At 38.0% G+C, this 12708-nt stretch overlaps 1 protein-coding gene across 1 annotated transcript in view; it reads right to left on the reverse strand.

Moving 5' to 3' along the window:
• Nucleotides 1–8322, reverse strand: part of LOC124141259 (homeobox protein araucan-like) — a 29253-nt gene extending 20931 nt beyond the window's left edge. The window contains exon 1 of the mRNA XM_046511182.2: nt 8244–8322. Coding sequence (XP_046367138.1) covers nt 8244–8261 — 18 coding nt within the window. The 5' untranslated portion in view covers nt 8262–8322. The remainder of the gene's footprint in view (nt 1–8243) is intronic.
• Between the last annotated feature and the right edge of the window lie 4386 nt (nt 8323–12708).

A 12708-nucleotide genomic window follows, 5' to 3' on the forward strand; every position in this document is an offset into this window, starting at 1 on the left:
CGTTTGTACACACACGGGGAAGAACGGCTTCTGAAACCAGAGCTAAGTCAATACGAAGGTGTGTTCAAGAAGAATATTGTGGGTCCCACCACGAACATCCCTCATCATGGCCACGGGAGAGGGTGTTTGTGAACATTGCCCCCTGACGGCCGGCAATCCTAAGCAGAAACGATCAGCTATTTCAAAAACTCTGTTTCGTTTGCCCAATTTGTAAACACGAAATGACCACGTGGACGAGTTTACAATACGATGCGTATTTCGCTAATTTTAACTTTGTTAACATGTGTAAACCCATCCTTACGTGCTTGTCGTGCAGTTGAGAACGCTACCTTTTAAAAACAGAATCTTCAGTCAAGAATTGCCAGCCCATTGTGGTCAAACTAGCTGCTTTCTTTGAAAAAGACAAAACTTGTAACCTTGAGTTTCTAAAACGTGCATTCTCTAAATACTCCAGCGCGTGGTAAGAATACGATAAACAGTTCCAACTTTGGACAAAGCAACAAAGAAAATCTGGAGGTAAATGTCTTGGATTGTTTCTATTTATCTGGCATGTATAGAAGCAGGTCTGGTCACGACAACATACACATTGATCACTAATACACGAACGCCGTTGTCTAAATGGAAACAGTCCTAAAACGGCAATGGCCCCCGTGCTTGTACTCTCGTTCCAGCTGATATACACGGCAGCGTTGAAACAACACCCTATGGTTTCTACCAAAATATCCCTGGCAAATATTCAGTCAAGTCCTATCAACGACGAATGTACTTTAAGAGTCGGGTTTTGAGTTATTTCTGAATGTTTTGCTATGGCGACTGAAAACGTATAAATCCAATGCTTCTTTTACAACGCACCAAAAGATAATGACATAAAACTGTATTTAATACGACATCCCTACCCCACCATCCCGATTTACATTTTATCCCCAGTCTCATAAAATCTTCCAACGTGAACTATAATAACATATGCTCAATAAAAGCTTCGTGATGGGTATTTCCCCATAGCTTTACATTAAAGACCTACACACGGGGATGTTCTGAAGCCGCATCCCGCCCCCCATAGTGTCCCTTGAGGGCAGGGGGGACGTCACCACCCCACTACTTCCTCACCCCTCCCAAAGTATCCGAAAGCTTGCGTTGGGTATCTGTTACATTGCCTCGACGTTGAGAGGCTTGAACACACGTAACAAAAGATTCTTCGCCGAATAATCATTTTCATTGACATGGACTTTGTTCATTTACAAGTTTCTACACGGGTCGCCTGTGTTTATTACAGTTTGTATATTGACAAGTGTGTTACTTTATTGGTACGGGACACTTACCCCAGTGCTATTTGGGTAGCCACGCGCGAAATTCGCCATATAAAAGCTTCAATAACCTATAAAGTGTGGACGGTTTTGTGGCCAAGATTGCGAATAAATTTCGCTTGCAAATGACACAGATGATTCATCAGAAATGCATGAGTGTCAACCGCCCACCGTACACGTCGTGGGGGAATGATCGTGTGATCTATTTCATAATAGCATGTTCATTACAGCTATTGACAAATGTACATTTCAGAGGTAGTTTTGTTTCCGTCTTTACCGCCCGATTCCCTGCGCTCACACTCCGAAGTGATTCAGAACAATGGATATACCACTCTATTGTTTATAATGATTGCATTTATGTGTCGTCAATTTCACCGTTACATGTTAAACACGAGTCTCATTTGAAATGAACATCGACGCACTATACGGGAAGACGTGTTTTATTTCATAATTACACACTCATTACAATCACTGGAAACGACATTTGGAAAGGGGCTATTTTCTATAATTTCCTGTAACTCTTTTGATATTGCAGAGAGGAAAGTTGTTAAAGAACGTTTTCAAAAGTGTTTCTTGTGGAACCGCTACTGTCTATAATCACAGGTCCGAGGCGATCTTTTATTCGAAAGAAGCCATTAAACGATTTTTCACATTTCAGTTTTCGGACTATTTATTCTGTTGAGAAATGATTGTAATTGACTCCCGCTATGAATCGATACTTGTAATTGATATAAGTTACGCAAAGTGTGTCCTGTATAAAATTATAAGTTAACGTCCTATGTGTATCATATAGTGTTCGGTGGGTTTTTTTTCGATTTCTTTTATTGAGAAAATACACACATACACACATTTCAGATATGGGATGATACATGTCCCCGGCATGCTTTATGCATGATGAATACCATTCTAGTTACAATCCTATGTACCGTATTTAACGTAATAAATTATCCATTCCCTAAAAGCCAGTTATTACAGTAACAGTGTAATAGAGAGATCATCATCATCATCATAAACGTGTTTGGGGATGGTCCTTCTCCGCATAGGCCCACCCCACCCCAAAATACATTTATTTTCTCAGGGGGCACAGGTGGCCCAGTCGTCTAAGGGGCCGCGATTCGCTGTGCAGAGTTGCGTCCCTTGGGCACGCCAGAAACCTATGATTATGGGTTCGAATCCCGGTTCGCCCCAATTATGTTTCTAGGTTTGTCAGCACCATACCCGTGCTCGTGGGTTTCACCGAAGTGGTAAACGTCAGAGACCTGCATCACTTCGGGCTTTCCTCCCACATTAAGCTGACACGCCGCCATATAACTGGAATACTGTTAAAAGCGGCGTTAAACCCAACTCACTCACTCACTACAACCATCTCAGTTCTAGCATCATCGATCCAACCTAAGGACAACAGGCCATAAACATAGGTTCTTATCTATATTGTCATATTATACATAGCTGCCAATCATGGATAATGCAGTTCTCATCTTCAGTTGTTGCAGGGATTTCCATGTCATGGCAATGTTCTTTAATGTGTACATTTTATGTTAATTTGGTGTTAGATTTATTTCTTTGTAAATTGTCATTTTCATATTTGCCCACTGTTATTTACAGAGGGGTCAGGAGGTGCAATGTTTTCAATATCAACATTTTGATGACCATGGCTATGGCTTCCTTTTTATAGATTCTGTCACATTTGCTTTATCCTTCCAGGGCTTCATTCATATACTTATGTATTTATTTAACGTCATCAAATCCCTTGAAGATTGCATAAAACTGATTCATAATCTCATTATTGGTATTCTGGAGCGTGGTAAACGTGAATATTATACGTTATATGTACTATGGCGAAAGCATTGTGAATAATATGACTGCATAATTTAGAAACGTATGACATGGCTAGAATCCACAATGCTGCACATTTCGATGTCTGTAATCTTTTTCATACCCTAATACATTTACGTGATCTCGTTTACATATGTACCTAAATGTACGTATGTCAGCGTTAGGGTGTCACGACCAGCTCAGTGGTCTGTGCATTCGTTTGTCACGCTTAATAATCTGGTTCTATTCTCAAAAGGTTTAATGTGTCTTCACAACAGTGTGCGTAACCTTCATTTGTGTTCTTCAAAATAATATGACCAAAAAAAACGACTTCAAAACCATGCTGTTGTGTTGTGTTGTTAATTTTCTCTCTATGGTTTTACGCTGGTTTTGCAATAATCCAGCAACACCACGGCGGGGATACTAGAAATGGGTTTCACACATTGTACCCATATGGGGAATCGAACCCGGGCCTTTGACGTGACCAGCGAGCATTAACCACTGGGCTACCCGCCTCCCCAATGTTCTCTTCAATATATCATATTCAGGGAAAGACACATAGCCATATACCATCCATGAGTATACAATAACCATATACCATCCATGAGTATACAATAACCATATGCCATCTATGAGTATACCGATAACCTCATATCATCCTTGAGTATACAATAACCTTATGCCATCCATAAGTATACAATAACCTTATACCATCCATGAGTATACAATAACCTTATACCATCTATGAGTATACAATAACCATATACCATCTATGAGTATACCAATAACCTCCTATTATCCATGAGTATATAATAACCATATACCATCCATGAGTATACAATAACCATATGCCATCTATGAGTATACCGATAACCTCATATCATCCTTGAGTATACAATAACCTTATGCCATCCATAAGTATACAATAACCTTATACCATCCATGAGTATACAATAACCTTATACCATCTATGAGTATACAATAACCATATACCATCTATGAGTATACCAATAACCTCCTATTATCCATGAGTATATAATAACCCCATACCATCCATGAGTATACAGTTACCATATACCACCCATGAGTATCAATAACCTTATACCGCCCACGAGTATACCATTAACCATAACATGAATCCAATAAGAACGAATAGTACCACTCACCCTATTCTTTCATATTACTATAGTTAATCTGTCAGATTAACTATAGTAATATGAAAGAATCGGATGGTTCTTAATTTCTTTTGAGTAGTATAGTACGACAACTATAAAACAGTCTGTAATAATTTCACTGCAGCCAAATTTGATTTTGAAATATGAATATATCATGGAATCTTAGTAAAATCAAGATAAACGGATAATGTGTATATTTAATAACTCATCCAATACAGTATATCTTTATTAATAAGACTGATAACAAAAACAAATGGTAATATCATTATGCGTGCTTAAGATATTGGTATCTCCTGTCATCTTTAGTATTTTAGTACAACACGAGAGAGAGAGAGAGAGAGAGAGAGAGAGGGGGGGCGAATGGAGGAGAGGGAAGAAGGGAGGAAGTGAGGACAAGATTTAGAACCAACCTATTTTCAGTTTTGTGTGTGAAGATCATCAAATTTTAATCCACTGACACATGAGCTTTGTTAATTTCATTTCCAGCCTTGTAAAGATTTGTTTCAATAACTTTCATTGTTCCAGATAGATTCTTACTGTCGTTTATTGGTGATCTCGTTAAATTTTAAATACTTTTTCCGACTCATAAACTAAACTTTGGACATTGTTATTCTTAAAGGCCAACACATCAAAGGTTCATATGAAGACTCCTCCCCTCGCGTGCATACATTATGATGTATATGTGACCTTTGACCTTCACCAATACGTACTTGAATGCCTCCACACCTGTGAAACACGAAGGCTCACGCACAATGCTACTTGTAGATGTATATTTCTGTCCATCAAACATCCAGCTGAAATCTACATAAGTAAACAGGTGAAAGCGACACCTCCGTTGACAGTCCGTGTCCATTCCATGTCCGAGCGAGGCCTGAGGCCAGCTCACGGGGTCATAAATGTGTGGTCAACTCGGTGTTAGATTTATTACTTTGTAAATTGTCATTTTCATATTTGCCCACTGTTATTAACAGAGGGGTCAGGAGGTGCAATGTTTTTAATATCAACGTTTTGATGACCATGGCTATGGCTTCCTTTTTATAGATTCTGTCACATTTGGTTTATCCTTCCAGGGCTTCATTCATATACTTATGTATTTATTTATTTTATTATCAATAAGAAACTCATTCTACCAATGCATCATGTTAACTAACAATCACGGGAACATGATCAACTAAAGTTATGTATGCATGTTATTCTATATGCACATCTTTACTGTTATTTGTCATCAGTGCTATGAGATATCAAAGCCTCTTTCAAAATAACAATGTCAAATTGTTTAGGTTCATCGATTGCCAATGAAACAAAATGTGTGTTCTACTTTAAACAATAGATCAACGGAACATTTTGCTTTCGGCGAATGAACATACATTTTGATAATAAATATTATACAATGGAGGGTCTTCAAAAGAATATGTATGTTTTCTTCAGTGGGTTAAAAGGACGTCATTCATAATGTTCGTAGCAAACATCTATGTAATAACTATTTCAGCATGCTTTACAATTTATACGTTTTGACACCAGGTTCTGCATCAGATGTATGATTATCATTGATATACCAGCCAGATGACGCAGCATCCGCTGCCGTAATAGTTAACACATTGGAGTATTGTTATTGACAACATATATAATTCTAAACACAGACTATCCATACTTTCTGTTCATCGTTTTAATACATCTATATTTGTTTATATAAAGGTAATATTTCTCCTTCGCATCATATAGTTGTGGCTATTTAAGACATATTTAACTTTGTTTCATATTAATTTATATTATCTATATACGACATATCCGTTATGTGATGTATGTTTATCTGTTAATAACAACACTTTTTACAATAATTATTTCTATATTAATAACTTAATATTTCTCAAAACAGTATGTGTTTTTTGTCTTCATTGTTTTTGGTTATTCTATGTTTAATTTCTCACAATCCATCTTTATGTTATTACTGTAATTATTTTATATTTATAAACTATGTTCAAAGTGTTCCTGGTAGAAGAAAGTATACCCCGATGTTGGATGGTGGCTACAAATGAAGAAAACAAGAAATGTTTTTTTGATAGTTATATATTTGATACGGGCATCTTGTTGTGTTTTGAACCTTATGTTTGTTGTGTCTCGGCGACTGTTTTCGGCCTAGTAACGTTTTGATAATGTTTGAAATTTTTGGGTCAAATCCAGTTTTCAAGTGTAAACTTGTTTTTTCCCGACAGTTTATATTGTTTTCAAGTGAATGTTCATTTGTTCTGGGTATTATATATATCTGGTAGTGATTCATACTGTTTTGCCTCTTCTTTTAGAACCGATATTTAACTGAAACATTGTTCAAAGCGGAGTTAAACTCAAATCACTCACTCACTTTACTCATTTTCCATATGATCACGTTTAATATTCCAACAACGTGCGCATACGCAGTCCTATATTGACTGATATTCATCCCAAGTAAGCCCCTCCAGTCGCTTGTTTAGATAATACATAGCTATGTTGTCATGTTACCAACAGGTACGTGTTTAAATAAGCCATCAATAAAAAATATATATGTTAAACTTTTGAAAATGTCAAGATTGCTGTTAATCAAATGGATATGTACATATCAATGACAAGCCAATTATAACGATTGACTGATAAGTACATTATTGTCGATGTACATTGCACGTCGCTATGCTTGTGTAAACATTTCTACACTGACAAGATAAAAGAACATCGCAACCGCCATGCTGTGATCGTAGAATAGTTTTCAAGTATATTGGTGTCATCCCCTACCAGTACAGTGGTAGATTAAAAAGGACGATTGAACCTCAGGAGGGGGGGAGAGAGAGGGGGGGGGGGGGGAGACTTGCTGATTCCAAGCAAATATATCCACCATACATTGCAGATACTAAAATCCGGGTGAAACTAACAATCTAAAATCAATGATTCATGTCATATTTCAAAGTAATCCTTCGAAGTAGCAATAGAATAGTCATACGACTTTTAAGCTTCAATAAATTTTAGAAAATGGTTTTATTGAATAAGCTGTCTCTAATCAATTACCCGATCATCTCTGTGGCAAATAATGCCATGGCATGTTTTTAAATATACCGTTACTGAACTGAACTGAACTGATAACTGAATAGGATTAAATAAAATTCTAATTGCATGAAAATATGAGAAATTACATGAGTTTCGATTATCTCCTCAACACGTGTACATACAGAATATATAATAAACATAAACTAAAAAGAAATGAAACTTGTTATTTGACATATCGATTTCCTTTGCATTAAAATGTAAGTATTGCTTCCTATGTCCGCATATATATCTTTACAATGTACACGTATGTAAAGGCTAATTGCTTTATAAAATACTTTCAGTTTCAGAACACATCATGACATGTGTTGTTAGTATTTATTAAGTGTTCATATGTCAGTTAAGTGACTAGATTATAAAAACATTTTGAATACACATAGCAACAACCCGGACGCTGTGAGAGTATATATGTCCTCATACCACGATAGATCTGTGAATAAGCACAGGGCATTGAATACATGTCATTGAAATCTCATAGGGTACGGGCTGAGAGCGGCTGAACAATGTTTTTGTGAATAAATCAGTTTATTTCTTAAAAATTCGATACTGAGTACCCAGTGAACTGTAAAAAATGACAAAAAACGGGTTGTTATTTAGTCATATCTCTATTGTGAAGACTATTTTCCTGTGTGCGTGTGTTAGTTATATACAAATGTCTTTATGAGGTAGTAAATATAAAAGAAATATAAATATACACAGAAAAAAACGTCAACGCCAGTGAATAGTCAGTCTCGATAATCTGGTGAAACAGATTCATCCTAAACGGCAACAGCGATGAAAATAATATAGTGAACATCAGTGACAGTGTTCGCGAAATGGTTAGCATGTCCTAAATGCAACTGTACGATCATGTGTAACATAACGGTTTTAACGAGCTCACCTTTCTGCCTAGAAACATCGTGCCGTGCTGAAAGACCCGCGTTCGAGGTTTGGAGTCAACTTTGCACAAGGTCTATTGGGAACAGCTTAGTCATAAGATGGGTTGGGTTATCTCCCTTGTCTAGCCTTTCGTGGCAAGAATAACCATGCCATCAATTATTTCCACAGAGCATCTTGATTCAAGGCAAACAATCAGCTCGAAACAGCTGTGGTTTTCCTTATTCGTAGAAACAGAATACCTGGATAATGAATTGATGATAATCGACTGATAGAGTTTGATGATGATGTTGATCCGAGAAGTGGAAGCTGTGTTTAAGTGATGATAAATCTTCACTTTGCTCCTTGATTTAGTGAAGAAGAAAATATTACTGCATTTACACTTTACAATCATGAAGCAAAGATTCGATTCTGATGACTGATTAACGTAACAATGGAATTCATTCATCATTATTTCTTTCATAAAAAATATTTAAAATGCATATTAAAATTACATATGATCATATACAAGGATATCGTGTCCACAATGAAATATAATACCTGATCTAAGTTTAAGTTAATAAATTATTTATCCTTAGTATCAGTATGTCGGGGGGGGGGGGGGGGGGGGGGGGGATTATTGAGTATCAGATGGTCACAATATATGGCTAGTGTGGATTGTATGGGTATACTACCTGGAAAGAGCAATTCTCACCTTATGGCACGGGTCGAATCTCGGGTGAACAACTGGGCTCAGTGTTCCAAGGCCCCAGTTGCTTTTAGGCCAGCGTGACATAGCTAGACTAAGAATATTATTCACCGATTGCCGGTCCACAAAATTAACACTGTGTTCCTATAACCCATGTCATGGATATTGCACGTGCCGCGACTAAGAATGAACTTTTATATCAGTTGAATTAAAAATGTCATTGCAACTCTTCCTGACCGGAATATAAATGCAATAGTGTATCTTATCATTCAACGTACATCGTTATTCATCCTAAAACTTCAATACTAAAACAACAAGCGTACTTCCACGCTATTTAATTCGAATTTCAAATCCCAACAAACATTAAAAATTAACTTTAATTACAAATCACCAAGTCGGGGAGTCGCGTGTGTGTGATACGCCTGTCTGTCTTCGGTACCGGGGAGGGTTATTCTTAGCTCATCGCGCGAAACATGAGCCGTCAGCTGCTGGAGAGGGTAGTGTCTCTGACGGAAAGATACATAAAATGTTTCCTTTGATTGGTGGTCAATCGAGGGGAGGTAACTCTGATATCACTCTCTTGGGAAATCTAGCCCAGATGGTCAAATTTGCATTGTAGCATATCTACGAAATTGCAAAGCCCATGCGATGATTTCGTTTTAACATAACATTTTTTTAAAATATGCCTGGGTTGGAGTAATGTTTTTCCTCGAACATTCAGAAAATCCTACACAACAGAAATTATTAACATGAGAACTGATAAGCTTGTTTTAAATTTACAACGATTTGCGGATTTGATAAACAAGAACTAAACTATGCAATATGGGGCGGGGTTAAAAATAATTATTTTTTTCAACACATAGGTATATTTTGTGCAGTGGGAGAAATTGCAAAGTGTATATGCGTGTGGGTACGTGTGTGTGTTGGGGAGGTGTGGTGTGTGTGTGTGGGGGGGGGGGGGGGGGCGGGGGGGGGGGGGGGGCGGGGGGGGGGGGGGGGGGCGGAGGAGATTATATCTTAAGCTTATAGATATACCTATATACACCTCTTGTTTGATTTATAGCATTCTTCTCCGTGTTTCTTTTCTCAAACAATTGATAAACAACAACAAGAAAATGTATTGTTTCAATGAATTTGTTAAATATTTGAACATCTGTGGGGGCCCGTGAAGACCCGGGGTACAATAGGACTTCAGCAACCCGTGCTTGCCGTAAGAGGCGACTAACGGGATCGGGTGGTCAGGCTCGTTGACTTGGTTGATGCATGTCATCGTATGCCAAATGCGCGGATCGATGCTCATGATGTCAATCACTGGATTATCTGGTCCAGACTCGATTATTTACAGACCGCCGTCATATAGCTGGAATGTTGCTGAGTGCGTCGTTAAACAACAAACAAACAAACAAATGAGTTCCAAAGGGCTGTGAAAGTGACTTACCTAAAAATAGATTCTTTGATCCAATGAAATCATGTGAGAAACAAATAATGCGTTGCAAAACTTAATGCAATATTAACATAGCATGTTTTCAGTGAGTGAATGGTTTTACGTCGCTAGTATCAATATTCCAGAAATATTACTGCGGACACCAGAATAGTCTTCATGCATTGTACCCATGTGAGGAATCGAACCCGGGCCATTGGCGTGACGAGCGAACGCTTTAACCACAAGGCTACCCACCGCACCTTGTTAAAAAGCCTGTACACTTGGCTAAAGTACATAGTTAATGCTTCACGCAGCAACAGCAAAAACACGCCAACGTCATTATATGTATTTATCTTTTGTTGATTATTATATTTATGTATTTTCAGTATTAAATGTGTGCACATATGAAAAAGATCCTCCCGTAAATGGCATTCACATTTCAATGCAAATTGCGAGTGGCGGATGCTGGCAGTTGAGCGAACATGCTTACCCTTTTCGTGGACACCTGGTGCTATCACGGATATTAGTGATCCCTTCGTATATATCAGGGGCGGTCGGGTAGCCTAGTGGTTAAAGCGTTCGCTTGTCATGCCGAAGACCCTGGTTCGATTCCCAACATGGGTACAATGTGTGAAGCCCATTTCTGGTGTCACCCGCTGTGATATTGCTGGATAATTGCTAAAAGCGGCGTAAAACCACTCACTCACTCGTATATTTTACCACCATTTTGCCTTTTACACCCAATGGAATCTATTTGGACTGATAATCGAGACTGGTTATTCTCTGGCGTTGACGTTTTATATTTGCATGAGTCTATGTGTCATACTGATTCTATCTAACACTCATCAGTCAGTGTGTAAGTTACCACCGAGGCTGTCCGTGGAATAGATAAGAAATGCTAATCATTTACAAGTTTTTAAACGTCAACATTGTAAATAATATATTTTAAAGTTTTAAACACCTCCGCCGATATGCCTCTGTAAAAAGACCGTTTGATTGTCGTAGTTGGACTTCGTTTTCATTAACGCGCTTATCTCCCCCCATGTGGATAAATAATTGTAATATAGCCAACAGCTTATCAAATATGATATCATTGTTTACAAAATGAACTGCATGTTTTATATTAGTTTTAGACGCGAGCCAGGAAGACCACCAACACTGTGTACAATTATACAAAAACAATCTGTTCTCATCCTCAACAAAACGCGAACACCTGTTTCCAATAAAAAAAACATTTAATAATTGTATTACAGCACTATCTTCCATTTAAAGCAACATGTTACATAATCTCAGCGATTATTTGGGCGTTACACATCCTCGAGTTTATACATATGTAAAGCAAGCAAACTCATTCACGTTGTGATATATGGAATATTGCAGTTAATTTCCGCTTCCGATTTAGTGTATCGAGAGTGTGCTTGGTAACACGTGTCTGATTTTCATGATAACATATTTTATTGAATATGGAGCCTCTAATGACAAATATGTCACGGTCTGTCAAACATATGCATAACATTGGGAAAGTCCCGATATCCGTATACATAAGGAGGAGATCTGGATACCTTTTCGATAAGGTAATGTCATGATATCTTAACAGTCAAGAAGGTCTGGAAACCTTATCGATAAGGAGATCGTCTGGTATTCTTGGAGGTAAGAAGGTGCCCTGGCAATCTGATTGATAAGGAGATGGATGCTATGGCATCCTAACAGTCAAGAAGGTCTGGAAACCTTATCGATAAGGAAATTGTCTGGTATTCTTGGAGGTAACAAGGTGCCCTGGCAATCTGATTGATAAGGAGATGGATGCTATGGCATCCTAACAGTCAAGAAGGTCTGGAAACCTTATCGATAAGGAGATCGTCTGGTATTCTTGGAGGTAACAAGGTGCCCTGGCAATCTTAATGATAAGGAGATGCTATGGCATCCTAACAGACAAGAAGGTCTGGCAACCTTATCAATAAGGAGATGGTCTGGTATTGTTAGAGGTAAGAAGGTGCCCTGGCAACCTTATCAATAAGGAGATGCTATGTCACCCTAACATAGAAAAAGATCTGACAACATTATCAATAAGGAGATGGTCTGGTATTGTTAGAGGTAAGAAGGTGCCCTGGCAACCTTATCAATAAGGAGATGGTATGGTATCCTTACAGATAAGAAGAAGTTGACATCCTTATCGATAAGGAGAGGTGTGGTATCCTTATGATACACACACACACACACACACACACACACACACACACACACACACACACACACACACACACACACACACACACACACACACACACACACACACACACACACACACACACACACACACACATACATACATACATACATACATAAGGAGAAAGATGG

The sequence above is a fragment of the Haliotis rufescens genome, unplaced genomic scaffold, assembly GCF_023055435.1.
Source record: "Haliotis rufescens isolate VD_foot unplaced genomic scaffold, xgHalRufe1.0.p SCAF_17, whole genome shotgun sequence".
NCBI classification, from domain to species: domain Eukaryota; kingdom Metazoa; phylum Mollusca; class Gastropoda; order Lepetellida; family Haliotidae; genus Haliotis; species Haliotis rufescens.